The sequence below is a fragment of the Rhinolophus ferrumequinum genome, chromosome 10 (genome assembly GCF_004115265.2).
Source record: "Rhinolophus ferrumequinum isolate MPI-CBG mRhiFer1 chromosome 10, mRhiFer1_v1.p, whole genome shotgun sequence".
In the NCBI taxonomy this organism is placed as follows: domain Eukaryota; kingdom Metazoa; phylum Chordata; class Mammalia; order Chiroptera; family Rhinolophidae; genus Rhinolophus; species Rhinolophus ferrumequinum.
The window spans coordinates 62,636,994-62,662,065 of NC_046293.1; the positions used below are offsets into that span (position 1 = coordinate 62,636,994).

Consider the following 25,072-nt stretch of genomic DNA (forward strand, 5'->3'; position numbering starts at 1 on the left):
CGCTGAATCAGATACTGGCTGCATGGAGGAAGTCTTCTATTAGGGATGCTTTAAAATTGTGTTTTTAATTAATTAACACCAACTCGGGGCGGGTGTTTAATTGATTTTAGCTGACTCCCTTTTTCTTTTCTTGTCTGAAACTTTTTTCCACATTCTCTCAAGGTCTCAGTTGGATCATTTTAAAGTATCTTGGTGAAAGGGTCATCTGTGTCGGGTGAACAATGCGAGGGGACTCCACAAAGTGGAGTTCGTCATCTCTGAATGAACCTGATACATGGGAACAGTGGAGTCGGGGAAGAGTCCCTCAAAGTCTGGCATAATGCTTTTTGATCCCTTCAGCAGCCCTCAGTCCATTCATCCTGTTGTTAAAACTTAAAACTAGAGCCGGCCAGCTGTTGGGAAAAGTCTTCAGTTTTATTTTAACCAAATGGTGCTGCCTCCTGGGGCTGGAAGGGGGCTGACTTCAAGCATAATTATAGATGTGTAGCTCTTTCGAGTGGCGGAAACCTACAAAATGGCCTTGATTCACAGGGCCCCTTTGGCTCAAAGGCTCTCAGCTTCCCGTGTGCCATAAATCTCTATCTGCATCAAAAAGTGTACAGGCTGCAGTGTATGGAAGTCCCTCTTCCTCTGCGAGTGTGTCTATGACAGATTTATACTGATGGCTACACTGCTCCAGTCACAGATTCCTATTAGAGTCGTGCCCTACTAACCCAGCCCCATTTCCTGGAGAATGGGAGACAAGGTCCTGCGTGAATGAGGGGCAAAGTAGCTCAGCTCTCTAATTGCTGTTAGTACAGGAGGATCTTTAAAGGGCCACAGCAAGACCCGTTCTGTTCACAGCAAAACCTACCGTCTCTTCATATTGGTGTGGTTACATCTGAGATCCGAGACACCTAATCTCAGCACAAGATCTGCCATGACAGGGCACTCCAGAACTGAATGTTGCATGACTACAGGCCAAACAAATATATTTGGGGGGAAAAAAAACAAAAAACAAAAAAAATACGCCTCTTTTGTTACAGTTTTTTTATATCTTCAATGTCATTTTTTTTTTCTTCCAGAGAGTGCAGATTTTAAATCTGGGGGGCGGGGAAAAAGGTAGCCTTGAATCCACTTAGAGGTTCTTACTTGTTAGTATTTATAAATGGATACAGAGCAGAGCTTTTTTTTGCAACCACGTCCTTGTTCGGGATGTTCATCCTTCGTGAACATCGTAGGGTTCCAGAGCAGTGGCTGGTGAGAACCCTCTTCTGTGTGACCTCCGCCTTCATGGTTCACAGCTGGCCTGAGAGCCCCTACTGACCCAGAGGTAAATCAGAGCTGTAGTTCCAAGAGTTAAGCAATTAAGGGACAAACAGTTTAACTCATCAAATTTGGGGGTACGGGGGTCAAAACGAAAAGATATTAGAGTGGTTTGAGTCTTCTAAAAGAGGAAAAAGCCAGACTGATGGTTGCCTTTCCAACTCTATTTAGAGTCCAGTCTACACAGGATAGCTGTTCCTTATCATTGTGTTTTTGCTCAGCATACCCAAACAGGTCACTAGCTGAAGTAGAATATTGGTGATGGTATTTCTTAATTCACTTTTCTTTTTTTTAGATTGTAGTGCTATAAAGAAATGATATAGAAGGACTGAAAACTTACAGAGCTAAAAATTAGTGCTATGTGTTTGAATTCACTGTTCTTATTAATTTTTGTTCTCTTCTATTGGCCACCATTCCATGAGCATGGTTGTGTGCCCCTGGAGTTTGTGTTATTTAACCACTGCATATTTTTTAACATGCTGAGGATTCTGGTTTAAATAGAAAATCAAATTTCAGTTTGAAAAACTTAGTTTTAGAGCTCTACCATCTGCTAGTTTTTTTTGAAAGGGGATCTGGTAAATGAAAATTGTGTGTGTATGTGTGTGGTTTATTTTACAGGCACTGCATATTTCTTTGATGATCTATTTTCTAAGCTCATTCTTATCTTTTAGAAGATGTTTCCAGGATTTATGCATTTGGCAAGATTTCAGAGAACTCGACAGGGGTGGAGAGGTACATTCCATGTATAGGGAATCCTGAATCAGGGTCCTTGAGAGTGTTTGTTTTGTGCTGGGCTTAACTTTGTTTCTGCTCTGGACATTTCTTTCAAATGGGCTTTTTTTTTTTTTTTTTTACACTAGCATAACTAAGCATTTTATTCATAGGCACTCTAATAATAAAGCATTTTCAGTCCAGACGTAGGAGGAAATTTGCAAAATGCATCAGGAAAGTGTGCCAATTGTTTTTCAAGCCATCACGTATGTTGAAAAAAGTATTGTATTTATTAGTGTTTGCAAAACACTATATTTAATGATGCAAAAGTAAAATTGACGTCTCCCTTTTGGTGTACAGATGTCTACAGTTTATGGGAGTACACCCCAAGGTAGAGAGTTATTGAAATAACTCGTGGAGAGGGCAAGGTTGGTCATAAACAGTGATGCCGTAAGTCCACAATTATGTATGCTCAATTATTTGGAAGGGAAGTCTGGGAGAAGTGTTTTACATGGTTACATGGTCAAACAGAAGTGAGTATGGAGAAGCGTAATCCAAAGGTTTACTTTTGTTGTATATCCCCCAAATAACATCCTAATACCGCTTTATAATGTAAATCCGCTGGTATCAGTAAAATGGCATTTAAAACAAATAATAAAATGAACAACATTTGCAAAGCAATAAAGATATCACCTTTGCAACCACTTTACTACAGTTTTGAAAAATGCTAGTGGATAGCTCTCCAAAGATGCAAATAAATAATATTTTATTAGATTTCAGCCCAGGAGAAAGGGGAGGAAAACCTTCAACTAGAATTACATGATTATTACTTTGCTCCTCCCTCAACCTAGCAAACATTAAAATGGAACATAAAATAAGTCTGTAACAAGATTTATGAGGAAAGGTATTACACTTAGGGGCACATTGGGCAGAAAAGCCATTAAAATTGTTTGGGCCTTAGGAAGGGGGCAGGGGATGTGTTTTTAGAAAAATGAGAAATTCAGATGTACCAAGTGCCTTTCTGACGACTACCCAAGGTTTAACGTTTAAAACGCCACTGTACCTCCAGGTTCTGATTCGTATTCTATTATGGCAGTTTCTGCTCACCAGACAAAACTGAACGATTCCATTTTCTCCAGGAAAACATACTAAAACAAGTATATTAGGCCTAGCATTCCTTTTGCATGCACTGGTAGACCCAGGCTATTGAATGGTAAAAACAATATAAGGAGTGTTATTTTTTTACCATACTTTAGTTTGGGAGTTTCAGGGAACCAGTATTGCTCTTGTGTACAGAATAGATGAGAACAGCGCTTACTGATGTCCAGGGTTCTTACACCTTAACTTCCGTTCTGCATCCTACTTAGTCTGCCTGGCTGATTTGCTTTCTCATTGGTTATATGCATGTTTTAATAATGGTAATAGCTCAGCATATTCTCTATGCTCTTTTCTGGTCTGAGTTTGGTTAATACATTTAATTTAGTATTATATGCTCTCCTATTTCCTTGCCGGATGCTTTTAGGTTATTATACTAAATCTCAGTTGATTCTGTCAGTAAATATGAAGTGAGTAAGTATGTGTGTGTGTATGTGTGTGTGTGTGTGTGTGTGTGTGTGTGTGTTTTCTTATCTATGAAGTTTTATCTTTGGCTTAATGTTTAACCAGGAAACCCAGCAGGACAAAGGAGGTCTAACTAAAACTGTGTTCCTATTGAGAATCTCCAAGGTTATGCAATACTATGAAATGGTGGTTTGGGGATACGTTCTGTAGTTCATCTTTATCAAAGTAATAGCTTTTTGGTGTGTTCTTTTTTTTTTTTTTAAAGGAATGTTTCAAGGAGGTCTTTGAAAAACATTTTCTTCAAATGTTCATTGCATCTGAGATCCCATTTTTGTCCCTTTATTTGCTCCAGAATATCGCCAGACTGCCAACAAAGGAGGGCCTGTGCTCCCAGGAATTTTCTGCATTCCTCTCTGGAGTAGGCATTTTTCTCAGCTACAAAGGCCCTTTGGCAAATTCCCTCTAATCACTGGATTTACCCTGGGCTCTGATAGGTGCCATTCATGGACTTGGTCTGCTGTTTGATGGGCTGAGACATTAATGGGATCTTTTCATGATAAACAAAACTGGGTAACATTACCAGCGGGGTCACAAAGCTGCTGCTGTCGGAGGTGTAGTGCTTTCTCTCTCTTTTTCTTTCTCCTTCGATTTTTTTTCCTTCTTCCTCCTAGTCTTTTCCTCTCCTTTCTTTTTATGAATGTACATTTCTGTGTGTGTGCAGCCCGGTCATTTCTAGAAGCAGATCTTCTGACCTTGGCTGCTGCTCATAAGTCAATGGCCAATTGCAGGCCTTTGTTGGAACTGAGATGATTCTATAAACTGGTCTACGGTAGCTCCGCAGCCTGTGGGGAGGTCTGTGTTTTCCTAATTGATTAAACATTGGAGGAACACTGCATGAAGAATCTGATTTAGAGATCTTTCTTACATGCTGGCATTTAATGACTGAAAGTCTCTGGCAGATGAATGAGTCTGTGGGAACGAACACTGAACCTAAGAATCTCACTTCGTATGGCTGCTCTGCCTGGTACATCTCTAGCTGTACTGTCAGTGTCAGACTTCAGTCACTGTTGTTGTTTCCTATTTGCTTCCAAGAAGAATGTAGCATTGGTTAGTTGGAACCTGATCTCTGCAATAGCAAAGATGTGAAAAGTATGGTTCAGAATTACCGTAGGTGAAATAACACTAGTTTTTGATGAAAAGAAACTGACAACCCAGAGAACACGCAGTCATGTTATCGACATCATTTTATAAATTTCCAAGAAAATTAAGGGAAAAAAATCTTATTTTACATGGAAATCTTTGCGCTGTAACTTGGGAATAAGTTGAGTTTTACACATCCAAATAGAGGCATTCTATTCAGTTTCGACGCATTTTATTATGCTCCATCTTAATATGGGAGCTCAGGAAAAAGGACAAAAATAGATGGGTCAGGGAGAGCACGAAGTGAGAGTGCAGAACTGTTTTGAAATTCCAAAGGGATATTAGGGCGAATGATGTTGGGTAAGAAACAATGCTCCTCATTGCTCTTGGAGAAGTCAGAAAGTTAAATGCTGCATCCATGGGAAAGGATAGCACAATGGTTTCATGTTTCCAGCTAGGCATCAGTACTGTTCTATTAAGCTTCATGAGTTTTAAAATATCTATGTTATTTAATATTCTTGTATTTCATGCATACAGTTTTTGAATATAGTTGACATCCTTCCAGGGCTTAAATTTCATTTACATTTACTATAATCTCAGCGATAGGAGCTACATATTGCGTGCCAACTATGTCAAGCACTTAATTGAACGTGTTCTTAATCCTCCCAGCACCCCAGCAAAATTGCATTTGATTATTCCCATTTTTCAGATGAGGAAACTGAGGCTCTGGGAAGTTATAGTGTTAGAGGGTAATGGAGCCAGATTCCAACTACGACGGGCTAACTACAGCGGCTGTGTTCTTCCTATTTGGACCCTTGTCTGATCACAAGTCATACTTCCAAACAAGGGAAAACTTAAAGGTTTAGTCAAATATCCAACTGTTTCCAAATATACTTATATTTCATAGCCTGTACTTTATGGCACATTTGGGAGCAAGTGCTTTTCACTGTTTATTTATTCTCTATAGTACCTACATTTAACTTCCCCTTTACCTCCACCATAATGCCTTCAGATCCTACTTCTCCCTGCTTCCAAATTCAGTCCATTATTTCATGGGCTTTCTTCCTTATCATCACAGATTTATACACTTTGGAAAAAAATCTGCCTCATGATGTGATAATCTCAAGATATTTTCTGAATTGCAGAAGGTTTGAGTAGAGAGACATGAGGGTTTGAATCAAAGTTTATCTCTAAATGGGAAGAACTCTGGCTGAGGGAATTAAATGGACACATTCTGGCCAAGTGTCTGAATGCTTACTGAGGAAAAGTCTAATTCACTCTAGAATATTGCCTACATTCTAGACATTCTACCATGATCTGTACCCTTTAAGATTTTCTATTCTGAGGGAAAAGGTGATTCTTTTCCAGGTTGTATTTTTATGATGAAAATTGAAGACTTTTCATCTCTGGATAGTTTGCATTTTAATTTGTAAATAGTCCACACATCTTAAGAAAGCTGGTATTTCTTGTTCCATCATGATATGCACTATCACACTTTACCTGTCAACATTTTTACCACCTACACAACTAGTTTCCTGACACGCAAGTGTTTCTACTTCTCACAAAGTCAGACATTGTGGTAGCTATGTGGGAAATTTAAAAAAATAATAAAGAAATAAAATCTAACGAGGGGTGCAAAACCTTTTGTCTCAGTCATCTGAATATTTTGTGTTTTCTAAAACCATGATTCATAGGGTAATTCATCCTTTTAGATTATTTTGTTTATGCAGTTTAGATCATTTTGCTAATTACTAGTAGCCAGTTAGGTCATGCTTACTCTGTTGACAATGAGAACAGTTTGTTTGAATTGAGATCCCCTTGTATTATTTCAGTCATAGCTACCTGTCCATTAGAGAGGAAGGACAGTAATTACCAGTCTCCGCCTTCTCTAGTAGGGCCTCACTACACTCTAAATTTCTTTCTATAGGATGAGACTTTGTTATAAAAGTACTAGATCTTAAGTTACTAAATTCCCCACACTACTGTTCTGAGAACTCGTTTTTTTTGTTGTTTTTTTTTTGTTCTCACACCCAGGGTATATAGTCAGGCTGTTCTTCCCAAGATTCCTTTCCAGGGTGTTATCAAGCTGAGTAGAATCTGTCCTAGTTCAGAGCATAGCTGAGTGCCAGAGAGCAGAGCTTATCAGACTGAAATCTTGTGCACAATTCAGGTAGGAACCAGACAAGTGGGATTCACTTTTCCACAGTGGAGCGCATATTAGCCTCTGGTCATGAACCAGCTCTGTCAAAGGAGACTGATCAGGTCTGTGAACTGTGATAAATGCGTGGAGCAAGGCACGGAGACCACAGTAACCATTTTCTGGTTTCCTGATCTCGAAAAGACAACAAAGACAACAGCTAAGAACAAAATTAGCCCAATTTTTGTAGTCGAAGCTCCAGTCATTTCTGAGGACTCATTAAAATCATGTGTTTACAGATACAGCTAGGCCGAGCCAAACTAGCCAGCATTTTTAAGGGAGATTTTGTGGTGTGCAGGAGCCAACTTGGAACAGGTTATTACATTTTCAGGAATTTTGTGAGCTGGTTGTTAAACATAGCAATTATTGAAAGCTAAAGTATATAAACTTATAATTAAATAAATTTTGTTCAAGAAACAAAGGTAATGTGCAAAGCTCATCATTTCCATATTATTTTACTATTATTTATGCTCTTGAGGTGTTTATTGTATCTTTCTGGAGAAAATAGTATGTAACGTGTGTCACTGTGCTTCTCTTGCCAACTCTGTGTACAGTGATGACACATTGGTGGCTTGAAATCGACTGTGGTGGGTGCATTTATGCCACAGAAATTGACAAATGCTACAAACAGGGCTTGACATATTGTGTTGATGATTGTCCAAACTTAAGAGGACATTTTAAAACTTCTGGTTAAACTTCAGAGTATGTGTCTGTAACTTCACATAGTGAATAGCACAGAAAAATTTGAGGACATGTTCTTTGAGTATTCAAAAACTATTATTCTATTCAGCAAAGCAGTCACTCACGTTGATGAATGAATGAAGTTCTGACTTCACTGTTTCACTTTGGTCTTATTAAGGTAAAGAGAATTATCACCCCATGTTCACGCTGGCACTGCATACATTTCTTAACGACATAGCTATTTCTTTGATGAATTGAATAATAATCAAGCATTGATTTTATACTCTGATTTTGTGATGCTATATTTAGTGATAGAATTATAAATAACTGATAGTGAATTTTTCAGCAAAGAGCAAGTCAAACTGAAGTTATGGGTCTTTGAAATTTACATACAGAGTATAGTATATTTTATTATTTGATATTGTTAGCTATAATTCTTTATATCACAAAATTTATAATACTCCTATAAATATATATGTATACATACACATATATACATTTTTTTCTCCCAGAGAGTCCAGTGTGAATTATTTACTAGATAATAGAAGACAATGGAAACCTTATAACCTGAATTTATAAAATCTCTACAAAGTTCTGTTAAGTCCTGTTTTTTAACTCCTTATTCCAAGGACACCAGCAAAACTTTTCAAACAGAATGAAAAGTCACACCCACACACACGTCTAAGAAAGAAAAGCCATCACTAATAACCTACTTTGTGTTTGAAAATCTAATCGAAGTACTTTATCTGCATATACTGAACTATATTAGAAAACAAAGTCTTTTATGTTAGACCCATAGAATTGTGCTTTAAGTAAATAAAAATTAATGGTGTTGATTAACTTACTTAAAAAAAAAAAATCTCAATTTATTTTTTGAGAACTAGCTATGTGCCAAATTTTGTCCTTGGCTCTATACAGAGATAAGTAAGACTTGGTTCCCAGTTTTCCAGTTCAAATTCAAACGTTTTTCACAATATGGATCATCCCACTTTAAAGGTGTTTTTATTCATTCCAAATAAATAGTAAAATTAAAATTGAATCTCAGCTTCCTAAGGAGAATTTCTACGGATTTGTGAAGGCCAATGATAATCTGAATTTGTTTTCCCTAGAATGCTAGTAGAAATCCAGTATTGAACATCAGTTATGTGCTATGTTTTGTACTGGGAACATTTCTCAAAACTAATCTTTTAAAGAACTCTGTGAGCTAGTTTTCAATATCCATTTTCCACAAAAATGAGACATTTTACGTAAAATTAAGGCTCATACTGGTAATAAATGATGGAGGTGGGATTTGAATTCAGGTCTTTCTGATTCAAAAATTCTCTGTCTTTCCTGAAAAGATTTTTACCCCCAGAGCCCCTAAAGATAAAATAAAACAAACAAAGAAAAATTATATTCTTCTATATAGCATTACTGAACACACACTAAGCGTGGGGAAATACTTTTCAACAAGAGTGAGAACAAAACTAAATGACTTCTGGATGACCAAATCCGTTTTTGGCAATAGATAACGTGGTATGGGAAAACAGCTTCCCAGAAATGACAAAATGGAACAGAGACGAAGTGTTTTGGTATCTTTTTACATTCAGAGGAAAGTAGAGAACCATATTCTGATCTTGTTGCTCATCTTTGATACAAGCGAGTTTTTGACTTGCTCGTGCCACAGGATTTAATTATTAAAATCAGAGTGCAGCCAATGTAGTTCCAAATTTCTCACTCTCCTCTTGTCCCATGTAAAATGGCAATGTGCTACTTACTGATATTAATTCAAAAGTTTACATCTCAACTGTGTAGAGTAAGATTGTCATAGCAAATAGATAATGTGATTAGAAATAAAGGAAAACAAGCTGAAATAAGATGTAAAAGAAGGAAGAAAGAATACATTATTTATAAATATTGGTCCAAAGACACACATATATATATATACATAGATATAGATATGTATTTAAAGCACCAGGACATAATATCTATTGATCTAGGACTTATATTTTTTCCACAAAACACACAATTTTTAAAACTAGTGGCTTTGCTAGTAATAAAGACTGAAAACTTGAACATTTCACTAAAGTAGTGCCTGAAAAATCATGCTGCAAAGTTAAATATATAAATGGCCCATGTACATTAGGAAATGAAGGGACACAGGGTTTTTTATTTTTTTATTAATTGGTTTATTTTAAGTCATCGGTGTAAGGCAATATAAATCAGAGTCTGTTAGGAAACTTTGGTGAAATATTGAAAGCACAGTAAAACGACTTGAGCGGGGAAAATACCTTTGGGGAAAACTGAAAAGACTATAGTCACAAGAGCAGGCCAAGCGGACTGAGACCTCACAGAGTGGTGAGGGCAGAGCAGGGGACCCTGGTCAATGGGACACACTGTAAAAAGGATTGAATATAAGATTCCAAGTGTCACAGCGAATATTTATTTAGGTCAAATATTAGCAAAATGTTTCTGACAGCCCTGTCAAACACTGCGTCGATGGCCCGAGAGAGGCTGTTTGCGTTCGAAGGGCAGTGTTCCTTCATCTTGAAAATGAATATGGATTAAACCACAGAATATCTGACCCCATAGTTATGTCATGTCTTCTGGTTTCATGATTGGTGAGATATGGACTTCTGTGGACAATTAGCAGATAGCAGAGAATGTTCATTTTTGTTGGTGGAGTGAAGCAAGACTCACTTGTGACAAATTCACATTCATGATAACTGCCTAGAGCAGCTTGAATTCCTGGTGGAAATAAAAAGGAAATGTTTTATTTGGGGAAGGTGGAGTTATATTTGCCATTAATAGTAAATAACAATAGTAATTATAGTATCTAGAATTTGTAGAGTAATTTGCAAAGCACTACTTAATCCAACAGTAAATCATTTGCTTTGTTTTCCAGAGGACCCCTGGCTAGAGAGGTTTGAGAGATTTGTCCACGGCCGTAGAACTCATGGCTTGAGAGGCTAGGGTTAGAATCTGGATTTACTGCTTCCGCCCAATGCTATCCTTTGGCTCAAGCAGTCTACTGGGTGATCAAAGCATCGCAGTCACTGAATCTGCTTCCAGATTAGAAATTTATCCAGCAAGTTCAAATTGCAGAGCAAATCATTTAAATATTACTTGACATAGTAGGTCATCTCTTTCAACATATAATTGTGGCCTATCCTATTTTTCCATAATAGAAAGCTTCCAGAATGAAGATAGCAGTGCAAGCCACCCCCATCCTCCAATTCCTTAGTAATTATTCTTTAGCCAATTTTTTGTTGCAATTTTATGAGGAATGTATTGCCTTTTATAAATGAATAAAGCAAGGTACACACAGAATGGTTCTGATATCCCCATTGGTTGTTCTGATGATTCTGAAGGATGCTATCTATTAATTAATTCAAACAATTATTTTGATATTTTGGGGATTAAATTGCCTGACAGTTTGACTATGGCTACTTATTTTAAAACTCTTAAGCATTTTATATATGCATAACACTACAGTCAAATGAGCTTTTGATTACGTGAACTGTGGAGTGATACAGCATTTAAAAAGATCAAAAACTTGCAGATAAATAGAAAATCTTTTCTATCAGACTTTGAAATGAATGTCCTAATTTTCTTTTTTCTTAGAGGTTTGGCTTTCTGAGTATTTTAGGAGTAGGTTTTATTATAACAAACTGACTTCATCACTAAAATACATGTATGTGAAGAGAATAAGAATAAATACTAAAATTGGTAGTATTTATTATATATAATTTATGATATTGGGTTATTCAGTTAAGCCAAATGAAATTGCTATTTTTGTAAGACAAAATTTATTGAATATGGTCTGTTTCTTATGCTTCGGCCTGCCTGATTTTGTTTAAAGCTTCATCAACCATCTTCAATTCAATAGCATTCCACTAGGTTTTGAAACAGATTCTTCTTCCAGGGGGGAAAAAAAATCTTACTACCATTCCAATACTTTGCTTGTTAAATTATAGTTTTCTAGGTTGAAGAATGGAAAGAAAAATAAACAAAAACATAAATAAAATGCTTCGTGTCAACACCTGACCTGTGTGTGGACACTGCCTGTATCAGGCATATAAATCTTCGACTACGCTTATTCTGAGAATAGCCACACATCTCCAATAATGTGCACAAAAGTGCTTGTCTCTGTTTATGCACACTATTTTTTGCATGTGTCTACTTACATAAGGAATATTTTTTTATTACATTTTCCTTAAAAACACTTATATGCTTCTTTTTCTGATTACATTCTCTTTAGAAGTAATACATTCTCTTTAGAAATTTTGGAAAATTCATGCAAGTACAAGAAATAAAATTGTTCCTTTAATCTTACCATCCAGAGGAGGTCAGCATTAATGTTTTGGTTTAATTCTTTCATAGGTGAAGTAAAGATAAAAATACAATATAAGAAACACTATAATATAGAGCCTATCTTGGAAAATTTGGATTATACTTTACATATAATTTCTATTCTAAAAAATACTATAATATAGAGCCTATCTTGGAAAATTTGGACTATACTTTACATATAATTTCTATTCGACTTTTTACACTTTATAGTATATTGTGAGCATTTCCCATGTCATTAAATATTCTTCTAAGTAACCAGAATAGATCCGCAATAGTTCACTTAAAACAGTGAACAAGCTGCATTAAAAACCATCCAGAGCCTTACCAAAGAGCTGATGCTATGAATACCAGTTATAGCTTAGTTGCTGTTCCATATGTTAATTTAATTTGACAGACTAAGAGTCTTTGAAGTCCTGATTCTCTTTTGCATCCAGTAAACCAGTTTTTATAGTGCCTGAACCTTTAGACATCAGCCTGCAGAGAAACTCATGTCGGGAAGTTGCCATGAGGTCACATGTAACAATGGCCGATGGGGGAGTTCCTTTGGAAGTCTTGTGAGAGAGGTGAGGGGGACCGGGAGGGGTCACTTTGGGGGGGGGGGGCTAGTGCCTCTGGTGATAGCATCTTGTAGGCATACAGATTTGTTGCTGTTTTATGTGAGCCCTTAAAGGCTGATTCCTACAGAAGTGGGTGTGCTGTAGCCCAGCGACATTCACCAGTAAGAGTTTATACACATCTTTGCGTGTATTAGTGGGCTCTGTGGCTTTCAGTGGGAAAGGCTAAGCAGAAGTCTCAATGATAAGTGGTTTTGCTTCCCATGCTTGAGCAACAAGGCGACTCTATAGTCTTCCCCACCATCAATTATTAGAATTTGGATGTGAGTTGGTTCAACTCAAAAATGTTTTTTTGGGGATAGAGTTGTTGGTACTGGTTAGAGAGGTGGAGGAGAAAAGGGCAAAGGCATTAAAGAAGAGCGTCAAAATAAAAGAAGTTACAAATAAATTTTGCTGAACATTTAAGTCCTAGAGAGTAAGGATTTTGAATTTTATTTTTCTTTGTTTGGAGTGGAAATTCTCCGAGGGCAGAAAACCATGCTTATAAGGTATAACAAGCTGAGGAGCTGACTGTTAAGAGTCTTAGTAATTATTCTAGTGGCTCAGTATCAAATATAATGTTGTCGCTGCTGCCAACATTAAAGGTCAAGACCTTGTTAAGTTGGGTTTCTTTCACAGTTCCTGATCATCTACAATGTGCCAGACTTACACAAGGTTAGCACCTTGTCCGCAGGTGAGTGGGCAGACCCTGTAACTCAAATGAGTGGTGAGCAAATATGTGAACTGTTAACTTCAATCAAAAGGGATCAGTTCTCTGGGAGGGTCCCGGGCTGAGAGTCCCAGGCCTCACAGCATTTGTCCCAAGTGAGGAGATCACCCACCAACTAAGGAGCATGAGGGGAAAGTGATGGAGAAATTAAAAAAGGAGCTATGTCCCTCTTTGGAAGCACCTGGAAGGTGTATTCTTTGGGGGAATTCTTCAGTAATGACAATGATTTGGGAAGAGGGAGCAGAAAGATGGAGTGGCCACTTAGGAGGCACACAAGCCAACATTCAGGGAAATTGGTCATTAGCAGAAAATTACTGGAAAAGTAATTTTTAATTTTTCCAGTTAGGATGTTTCTAGGTAATGGGATGTGGTAGATGTGGGATTAAGCAGCTGCACTAGACACTAATGATGTACTTGTGTTTCCAACATAATTTTCCGTTCCTCTGCTGCTCCTGGGTGGAATCAGCTACTACGGTGACCTAAGTTCCATTTTGGTAGTCCATCGCGGCTTCCTGTCATGGCTTTCCGGTCTTCACAACTCAGCTTGACTGTCTCTTTACACGAAATCACTCAATGTATACTCCTTTAAATAAAATTGACACTATACCTATCTTAGTCTGTTCAGGCTGCTGTAACAAAGTACCACAGACTGAGTAGCTTACAATCAACAGAAATTCATTTCTCATCGTTCTAGAGATTGGAAGTCCAAGATCAGGTCAGCGGCATGGGTGGGTGAGGGCCCTGTTCCAGGTAGTAGGCTTCTCGTACCTTCACATGGTGGCAGGGGCAAGCACGTTCTCTGGGGTCTCTTTTATAATGAACCCCATTCATGAGTTCTCCACCTCATGACATAAACACCCCCAAAAGGACCCACGTCTTCATACCATCACTCTAGGGGTGAGGATTTCAACATATGAATATGGGAGGGGGAGCATATTCAGACCGTAGCACTATCTGTAGTGTCTGGCAATTAAGCGTTTAGAGGAAACTAGATACTCCACTTGTGGTGCAAAAGGTCAAATTAGACAATCAAGTGGACCAAGAATTTACCTAAGATTTGGTATATATTTGTAGGTGCTTGATTTATTTTTATGGTGAGTTATGGTATGGTATAAAGGCACGCTGGATTACCAGTGCCAGACTTTGTAACAGACATTACATACTACAAGTGGCAACCCATCTATGGTCTGGACTTCCTCTTCCTCCTTGGGAACAGGCACAGGGAACTGTTGACATGAGCCATGAGCCATTAGCCCCAACTTGGAAAATCTCACACACATTGTGGTTCTATTCTTCAGTCTCTATTCTCCTATTTGGTGTAATTTCATACTCATACATTCCAACGTCTTCTCTAGACTTTCCCCCATCTTATTAAAGTCTTGTTCACTTATCTTCTCTATATTTCCCTTCTCCACATCCCTTCTTCTTTTCTTTCCTTTGTCTTTATCTTCATTCTTTTCCTCTTTGCGTTCTCAATCTGAGATAAATCTGGCCCCAGTTTTCGATGAGCAGTGGAGTTAGGTGTTCTTCTCTCCGTTCATCCACCACATCTCTCTTAAGGCATAGGGTCACTGTTGTAATTATTTGATTACGCATCTGTTCCTGCCTTGAAGGGGTTTTCTTGGCATCTAAGAGGGACTTAATAAATGCTCCTGTTTTTAACCATCATAATTTCAATAAGAAAGTTGATTCTGCGTTTCAGATAGTCAATTTGTAGACTTTTGGAACCCAACTCCTGTGTAGGTTGAGGACTTCCTGCAACATGGTCAAACTACAGCAAAAGGCTTTTTGTTACAGAACTGTAATCTTGATGTACTTTGGCCCCACCTGAATTCCACTGTAATTGCCTTTACAACATATATCCTGCCATCATCTTAAAAAGGTTTAGTTCTGAACACATCCGCTGGCAGAGGATTTGTTTTGCTTTCTTTTCTAGGAAACTGTAGCTTAGCACACAATTAGACTGTCTGACTTTAGTTTTTCTTGCTTTTTAACTGTTGATTAATTTTTAAAAAGCAAGTACATAGATTAGTTTTTGTATATTATACTCAATAATTACATGTTAGCAATTTAATAATTTTAATAGCAGAAAGTACACCTAAATCTTCTACTGTTTAGCTGCATGTAAACCCTGTACCTGGGAGCCGCAATACTTTCAAAAGAGCACATCAAAGTAATTGTTTTGCCTGGCGCCAGTACAAATTTCTGCTGGGACCTGTCCCATTTAATATAAATTATATTACCTGTGGAATTTAAGAGGATGTAAGGTGTAGCATGCCCTGCAGGCAGGAAATTTAAACTATGGATTGCATTTTTTTCTTAACTCCTTTTTTTTCTTTTTGTTCCTGTAATATGGGATATTTAGCATGCCTAATTTCTGTTTAATCTTTTTACAGGCATATTTTGAATTTTGCATTCATATGAAGACACATTAAAAAAAATCCAGTTATTATTTCAAGCTAACTTGAGAAAGAAAAATATCTAAAGCTAGTGGTGTGAGGGCTTTACCTGTTGACTATGGTGAGGTGGGAAAGAGATGCCATTATTTGAATAAGTCTATTTAGAAACAACTCTCCCCATCCCTGCAGAAAAAAATAATAAAGACAACAGGGAGGTTTGACATAATTTAACCAAATCATGCTTCAAGCCTGATGTCATGCGTCTGTTTTGCCTATAGAGACATTAATGTAGCAGTAGAACCTCCGTGGGCAGGAATATGGAGACATAAACCTCTTGTTCATTAAATCCATTAAACACAATTTTATACCCTGCCAATAAGACCAAGATGTGAGATTTTCAACATGTGGCACAAACACATGCCAGTTCAGCTGTTGGGATGGAGAGCTCCAGCCTGCCACATTCATACACACCCTCTCCCAACTGACATCCCTGATGCCCTGTGGTCAGCCCCTCTGGCCCTTGTGGTCCTCACATAGAAGATTGCGGCATGTGTATCATCTTGGGTATTAAATGTGTACAGGAAACATTTTCATTAGGACAAAAAAAAAAGATAAATAAAAGTTAATAGCACAAAAGAGACTATCCTGGAAAGAGGTAGAGAGGAAGAAAGGAGAGAGAGAGAAACAGAGATAGAGAGGGAGGGTGGAAAGGAAGGAGACTTTCCTTTCCACCCTGAAGGAGTGAAGACCAAAGCAATAAAAGTAAGCTCTTATGTACGGTGCCTCCCCTCTATGTGTTCCCAATGATTCTTACATTCAGGCATGCTCAGGCCATAGCCTGGCCTTGTGCACTTATCCATGGGACACCACAGCTGAAAAAATGCTCCTTTCCCTGCTCCCAGCGGGAAGAAGGGGCCTCTGCTCAATCTTTTAACTCAGTCATTCATTGTCTTACCATTCTTATAAGACAGGTTCTCATCACTAGGAACAGGTACTTTCTCAGTCTTCTTTTATTGTCCAATAGTCCAAATATTCTCTGGATGACAAATGTTATCATCATGAACAATAGTTACCACTTACTGAAGCACTGTATTAAATTTTTTATCCCTTGCTTAAAAATCTTTACATCTTATTCAAGCTTTACTCCTGTAAAATAGGTACTGTTGTCCCAATTTTACACATGGAGTAAGATGTTACACACTTTAGCCCTGAATATACACATATAGCTGATAATGCTACATAAGACCTTGCTGTTTTCCCTTTACTCCTGCATGAATCTCTTGTCTGTCCCCATCTGTGGTCCCTGATTTTCCATGGATATCTTCATATAGGAACTTTGGGTACTGGATCCTGGGCCACTTTTTACAATTTCCTCCTTTTTCCCTTTCTAAAATAACTCCTTATTAGTTCTTTGGAGCACTGTCCAAATTAAACTGAAATGCATACCCCCATGTTTTTCTTTTGCTTTCTCACACGCTTCCCTTTTCTTTAAAAAGAGCTAAGTACCCTTTGTTCTAAGGGTTGATTGAATTCAAAGGTCCAAATTCAACTCTTAGTTTTTTGAACTATGTAGACTATGAAGTAGCAATTAGTAGTCACTAAAAGTCAGTAGTTAAGAAATCTGATTTTTAGCCTTCCCTTAACCCAGTCCCCCGCTTAAGTTTATTCCTTGTAGCATTGGAGCCCCCACAGACTGCAACAATAATTGAGATCCTTGTGAGTAATAGCTTTAAGAAATAAGGCTTCAGAAGTATAGCCTAAAAACTGATATATATCTAATAGAAACTCAACTCTTTGTTTCCAAACAAGACTGTATTGGAGTACTTTGATGACTACAATTAACAAGCTGAAGGCACAAGCAAGTTTAGAAGATGCCACTGTGCTCAAGTGTTGGGTCTGGGGAAGCTGGTTTTATTGTTAGAAAAACGGAGTTTTCAAAGGTCGGGAATAGCAGACCTGCTATCTCTATCGCTTGACTTTAAAGTTAGTTTTAGATAAAAGGCCAGCTTAATAATGGGGCTGGCTGTTGGGAAGATCGAGCTTCTAAAAACCTTAATATGCTTTCAGCCTTCCCCGGAAGCAGGTGACGGACAGGCTAGTCAGCATCCACATCCTCTGCCCAACAGAGCAGCTTCTCTGCTGGCACATTGCTTGGCAGGGCTCCAAGGAAAGTTGTGTGATGACAGCAAGATTAGGACGCAGGAAGCACGGCTGGGTCATATGCTCTAAATTGTCTATTTCTCCTATTCCCTTAGCATGGTTGATCCCACTAACATGGATTATCCCTAAAGCCAAGTCTCCTAATAAGCCCTTGGTCGTTTGAATTCCCATGATATCAAATCGCAGTTTCTTAGATACCCGTCTATCTTGCTCGTCATACTTGTGTTGATGGGATCCTTTACACTGTAGCCTCCACTGCCTGCCCCGCACCCCTACTTAAAGATTGCAGGGTCAGTGTTGTTTAATCTCCAAGATTTGGGATTCATCACATTGAGCTATATATTTGTCAACAATTTTGTGCTTGAAATTGTTTTCCAAGCATGGCCAAACAAAAATGAGGCTATTATGGTGCCATCGCTATATTAAATTCTTCTCTCAGTGGATCTGGGAATATCTATGCTTATACAATCATATGGAGCCTCTAGTGTCTAAATCAGGGCTCTTAGACTGGTGCTCCCTGATTAAGACACTATGTCACTTCTTTAAAATTTATTATTTATAATTATACTTTCTTCCCATTTGTTTTTCTGTTTGTGTCCTCTTTACCATCCCCAAACACCCAATTATTGCAATCCTTACCACATTTCCCAGAATAATTCTAAAGGTAAAAACACTTAAAATTTTCTTTAAATTTCTGCGTATTATTTCGGTAAGCTAAACGTTAAAACATTTTTAAATAAGTTAAAGTGAACTTGATTTTTTTTTTATGTTTTGGCATTTCTTCCTCTATAGGATACACAAATTGAAAATTTTTCCTGTGCTGAAAAAGTAGACAAAAAGTTGTGACCTCGTCTGTTTCCAATTTGAATAAATCCATGAATAAACAAATGAAGGAAAGAATGTTCTGAGTGCAGTCTTCGTAGTGGGCTTCAGCAACATAAAGAAAAAAAGCTTTTAGACATTGCTTCCCACTGTCTACAACTATTAGAAAACTAGACTCATCACCATGTATGTCTATAGAGGGATATGGATATCCTAGATACTTGGAGGTTTTTTAAGTTTATTTCTTACTCTGAATGATCAGTTTTATTTAGCAATTCTTCTCCACCCTTGCAAACAATCTCTCACATCAAAGTTAAGGGAACAGCCTGAGGTGGTATGGTTGATAGATAGTCAACCCTCAGTGTGTGAGAAATGCAGGTTAAGATTCTGGAAAGAATCCTGTATTTGGGATCTGTTCAAGGACGACTTAATGTCCAGTCTTAGCTGTCAGTTGTTAAATGGGTAAGTCCCTCAGCCTCTCTGAGCCATAGTTTTCATAACTCTAAAATGTAAATTGCCGTAGGATGATAATGGCCAGGATATAGGACAATATGAGAATTAAGTGGGGCATTATGTATTTTAACTGAAGTCAATACTAAATCTATATAAATATAAAACGATAAGCTGGCTTTGAAAATTACAAAAGCCCCTAAAATGCTCATTTAGAACTTGTGTATTCCTGCTGTGAGGCAGGATCACACTTAACGTCTTCCATTCAGATAAAAAATCTGTATTGCTTGTAAATACTTTCAGAGAAGGAGATGCTGCAGGACTTTGTTCCACAAAGATAATTACACTACATTATTAAGACAAAAGTGTTTTCATTACTTACTTATAATCACAATTCTCTTGTTTTCTATTTATTCCCCCATCCAACATTTCTTCTATTCCTCCATTCCTGCTGCCATTTTGTAGCAGGCCATTCTGTGGTAGTTTTCCTTCTCTTCCTTCTCTCTGGGCAACGACTTCAGTAGTTTCCTCTATTTTAAATAAACTCCACCTTTCATCTCCTTACCGGGGTCATTTGTCTCAACTTCTGCACAGGAAGAAGATTCCTCCATGTTCCTCAGCCACTAACTCCAATACATACAACCTTTCTGGTAAGGAAGCTTTCCTTCATGTTGTAGTTGAAGCCCATTTCCTATTCTTATTTTTTCAGAACAAGTTTCAAAACAGCTGGTTACCATCCTTTAGGTTCGTCCTTCCTAGACAGGACTTCAAAAACATTATATCACTTTTCAGGCTTTTTTGTCAAGCATGACTTATAGAACTTCCTTTAACTTTTTCTCATCAGGCACATCGTTCAGCCTTTTAATAAGCAGCATGGTGTAAGTGAAAGAACATGAGCTTTGTAGTTAGACCTGGGTTTGAATCTGAGCCATGGAACTTACTATGTGACCCGAGTTACAGCACCTAACTTCTCTGAATTTCAGTTTCCTCATCTGCCAGGTGGGGTTAAAGGGTCTTATCTCACATGGTCCTTGTCAGAATTGGTGATACATATCATGTTCCTGGTGTATAATCAATGCTGTAATAAATATTAGTTCCCTTCCCCTCTCCCTCTCTTTGGGACTCTCCTCTACATCAGGTCATTATTTCCTACTACTTATGAAACCTATAACTGAACAGCTGTAAGAATTTTAAATAATTCTGCTTACCCATCCCCCCGAAACATGCTTTTTTCCCCCCCTCCATTATACTGTTGTACCACGAGTGCTCTTTTGAGGTATTCATGCCATTTCCATACGCTTTCTGACGTTATGTCCACAGAGACAAGCTACTTCCAAGAACCAGCTCTGAGAAGAGAACATCCAGAGGCAACAATATCAAAAGGAGTCACTTAAAAGGTGTTGGAGGAGCCCAGGATAGCTCTTGACCTCATTAGCACCTTGAGGAATTTCCCAAGTTCTCTTTATGTGGCTTATCTGTCACTCTCTCCAATATAGAACTCATCAGATGTCTTCAGATCATTTCCAGATACCGAGTTACTCATTCCTAGATTTCCACATCAGATCTAGATGCATCCTGGATGCAGTTTCACTGCTGTCCCCTATGACACCCTTGTGCAAATTAGAAAAAGGCACCGCTCTCAGGTGCAACTCCGTGCCTCAGGGGATAGTTTGGGGAGTAGAGGGAGGGCTGAACTTTGAGCACGCTTGTATGGGATTAACCTTTTTGCAGAAGCCACAGTGTTGGCTGTGGTATGGTTTAATTTCATAAAGCAGATGCGCAGAAAGTACTCACTGTCTTTGTCTCTTTGGTGTCAGCTAACAGCAACCTTCCTTTCTCATTCCATTGGCTCCCTCCTTTTCCTGTATCTATTATCCCCTACACAATTTATCAATAACATTTCATTCCCAGCTTCAGATTTACTTTTAGTGATTATAGCTGTTTTGTTACATGCACTTTTGAATACCCGCCTTGACTTATACTTTTTGTGGACTTAATCTTTGTGTTTAAACTTTGGGTAATTTGGCAGTAAGCCAAACAGATATTCCTAAAAATGTCAACATTCTATTAACAGATTCTTATTAAAAGCAAATTGGAAAAATCTATATAGTTAATTCATTTCAGTGTTACTTCCCCTCTTCTCTGTTGTTCCTCTGGAGATGACTTTATTGAGCATTTTAATGGCCTAGACAGAGGTAATGGGAAAGAAAGGGAGAGGGATTGCCAAGAGATTTAGATCATCCACACACTGACTTTCCCAGGAAGGGAGAGTTCAGCCGTTCTTAGAGGAGTACCAGGGATGCTCTCATCCTTAACAGGCAAGAAGATCCTTTTATACGAAGTTTGCAATTTGGACAAATCCCACATAGAACAATAGGGGGTGCAGTGAACAATTAGATTTTCCAAAGCTCAGCCAAGTCAGTTCTGGTAATCAGTGAAGTTACAAGTCTCGGCCAGTTTGTTCTGATGTCTACTAAGAATAACTAGTAGTTATTCTTAAATTCATCTCAAGGAGGTGGAAGAATACTTTACTGCAAAAAAAAAAAAAAAAGAATAAAAAGGGATACAATTAAGAAATGAGAAACTTGAAGATAAACCAGAGGCAAAATTTCCTGACAGCATGATGGACTGGACAGCAGATAAGTCTTGTAATGGATATTCTTGGAATGCCGTTATTAAATTTGCCTTGTCTCCATTTTTCTTCCTCTATTTCTAACGGGCCTGTTAGGCCAGTGCCTCCCTGGGAACATAACAGTAAAACAACTGCTGAGTTAAGTAAATAGAAAAACCTAATAAATATTCATATAACTCCAGCTTGACGCATTTCTTTTATGCTCTATAAATCACTAGAAAACGTGACCGGAACCATTCCTGATCTGTTTTAGGATGTGTAGGACACCCCCAGAAAATTTTCTTGTTTATGACTTCTTTGAATGTGTGTATGTGTATATTTTACTTTGAGATATTTAATATCTGAAATAGTTCTTTGGCTGGGGAAATGGTGGTGAGAGTTTGGGTCTGAGGAAATAATACAGTGAATGAGTTAATAGGGCTTCGCAGAAGACTTGAGGGGAAGGTGCAGGCACGGGGGACAGTGACCGGAAAGATGGGACTGCTGGAAGATAGAACTGGGGAGCTGGGGGCACTGGCACTGCTGCTGCTTACGGGGAGGTAGGCAGCAGAGGCAGCTTTGGGGGAGAGGGAATAAAATCTGGTTTTGACATGTTTGCTTTAGATGACAGTGAACTATCCAGTCTATATATTTTGTAGACTTGGAGAAATATGTGACTGAAGAGAGGGTGAAAGGTCAGGGCTGGAGATAGGGATCTGGGGCTCATCTGAGTATAGGTGCTAATTGAATCCATGTGGGTGCACTAAGGAAGTGAGTAGAGAAGAAAAAGGAGAGCAAGGCCGGCTAGGCTGAGCCCTGGGGGCACTAAAAGTAATAGTGCCTGGAGGGAAGGGGGAGGAGTCGAAGAAGAAAGAAAAGGCAGGTGGAGATATTTGAGAATTCCCATGGCCTACGTCCCATGCCACTGAGGCCTTGAGCATGCTGGGAAGCACGTTGCAGTGTGGACGGCGGCCCAGAGCCCTAGAACTGGGAAGCCACGATGAAGTTGAGTAAAGAGCTGTGGTGTTGGATGGCTCTCCTCGAACAAAAGGGAGGACTGCAGAGAGAGAGGTGAAATTGGAGCAGAATCTGGGTCTGATCCTCTGGTTCCTTCACGTCGTCAAGGGCAGTGTTTTGTAAGATAACATTGGTTTAATGAATGAATGAGTAATGGAATGCGTGACTGACTCATGCAAACAAACGGATATAAGTATTCCTGCCTTTTGTTCCATAAAAGAGAGGGTAATTGCGTAGTACTGCACAGAGCCTATAAATGTCTCTGATGGGCCGAACAGGTAACACAGGCAGAAGGGAGAAGAGGAGTTGAGAAGAGAAAGGAGAAGGCAGAGCTGGGGAGGAAAGAGAGAGAGGAATAGTGAGAGAAGGCCAGGGATTTCCTGGATTGTGGAGTCAGAGAGGTAAACAACCTAAATGCATGGGTTTGGCCTTCAATTTGCTTGTATCTCTAGCTGTTTCTCAAGCATTCATCTTGTCTCTCTGATGGAACTTCAAGCTTCTTGACAAAGACAGGAACTCATTTTGTGTAACTCTTTAGTACTACAGTTCTACAAGTGTTTATGCCACACGTAATGACAGATTGAGAGAAAGAAAGGCAAGTTTTCCGTGATTTCTAAAAGTGTATAATTATCTAGAAGTTTAGTCAGGGAAAATGTCCAGTTTTGATAAATCAAACTAAAACATCCCTTCTCCACTCAGAGGAAGCTTTTTAACTTGGATTTTCTAAATAATTTATTCAAAGTCCTATCTCTGGAAGAGTGTCTAGATGCATTGCTTGTAAAATATCCTTCAGAGCCAGCTAGGCAAACATCCTTCCTAATCTTAGCAACATGAAGAAATGGGTCTAGAAGATCTAAAGTATACTTCTCTCTTGTCTCACTCCGTTTCTGTTCTATTCTCATAAGAATACCTATAAGTATTCATAAAAATACCCATAAGTAATGTGAATTTAAAAATGGCTTTGAAAGCATCAAAAATGTAATTTTCAACTTCTTAAAATTAAAAAAAAAATTTGAATGCATTTTTTTCAAACTTTTAAGAAAAGAAATAAAATTCACCCTTTGGTGCAGATCAAAATGAAAGTGTTAACAAATACCAGGAGGCTGGAGACTGAAAATAGTCTTGTGAATGACATCTCTATGTAATTTTATAATGTTCTACCATAAATGCTCTAGAAGGGCAATGAAGAGAAAGTTGAAAAAGGCAACAATGTTACTTATTTTATGAAACATATAATGGTTGTTTGCATCCGTTTCCTGGCAGTAATTCCTATTTTTAGAAGTGACGGCAATGATACTGTAGAGCAGGAGATACCAGTGGGTTGACCATATGTTTCAAAGCACCTCTAGATGTAAAAAAAGAAAAAAGAAAAAATGTTTCTGTAGGAGGGAAGTGGTATTGCTCTGGTTAGTCTCTCAACAGGATGAAAAAGAAAGGGGAGGTCTCGACAGTCTTGTTTTATCTGAGAGAACTTTCTTACAGAAAATGGACATGTATCAGACCTCACATATATTACAGCTACATTGCATTGGGAACATTATGCAGTATAGACTTGCTAAATCCCAAACGTGGAAGACAGAAAGCACTACAAAAATATAGGCTGGTGCCCTGCAAAGAACAAAAGCTAGCCTTCATTATTCACACTGATACATACGTTAGGCATTTTGGTGTGCTTGTTAAACGATATATCAAATAGTATCACTAATGAAAATACAGCAGTAGCCCATGAGTTTCTGGCTCAAAAGAAAGCTAAAGTGAATTAGGCAAGCTATCTAATAAAAAGAACATAGTGGTCCTAATGGAAAACCATATATATGCTGATCTACTTTTCTATTTCCACTTTTGTCCGATTTTCATAAGAACGGGTGACTGCAGAGGAGCCTTGAGCGTGATTGCAGAAGGCAGGTCCCTACAGTCAGTTAATTCCAAGCTTTGGAAACAAGAGAATAAGGTGGCAACCTAACCTAGTTAATAAAGTCAAGTGTTTCCAACACAGATCTTTGCAGATGAAATAGAATTTAAGGCACCGAAATTGAATATAATTTCAAAGGCAAATGCAATAATTCTTAAACATGTATGTAAATCTGCTGTTTTCCCAAAGCTGGAAAGACAGAGAAGAATATGGAAAGGTGTGACATGTTCTATTAATATGACTTGCCATTAAAATGATAAGAATTAAATGTCCGTGAATCCATCAACACCACTGAAAGACGTGCCATAGAATTAAATAGGTGGTGGAATATGTATATAAATGATAAAATATAACAAAAACATTTCACCAGGTGGTGTTCAGATTTGCTATCTGTTTTACCTCAATCCATAAAGGATTCAAGGCTGTATAAAAAGAACCCAGTGGACAGGCAG

General features: G+C 38.2%; 1 protein-coding gene across 2 annotated transcripts in view; it reads left to right on the forward strand.

The window, feature by feature from the left end:
• HMGA2 (high mobility group AT-hook 2) overlaps window positions 1-25,072 on the forward strand; it is a 135,460-nt gene that overhangs the window by 64,382 nt on the left and 46,006 nt on the right. Inside the window, exon 4 of one of the 2 annotated variants that reach the window (XM_033117305.1) lies at window positions 20,401-20,499. The exons of the other annotated variant lie outside the window; for it this stretch is intronic. Coding sequence (XP_032973196.1) covers window positions 20,401-20,430 — 30 coding nt within the window. The 3' untranslated portion in view covers window positions 20,431-20,499. Of the gene's footprint in view, window positions 1-20,400; window positions 20,500-25,072 lie in introns of those variants that run through there. 2 annotated transcript variants of the gene reach the window in all.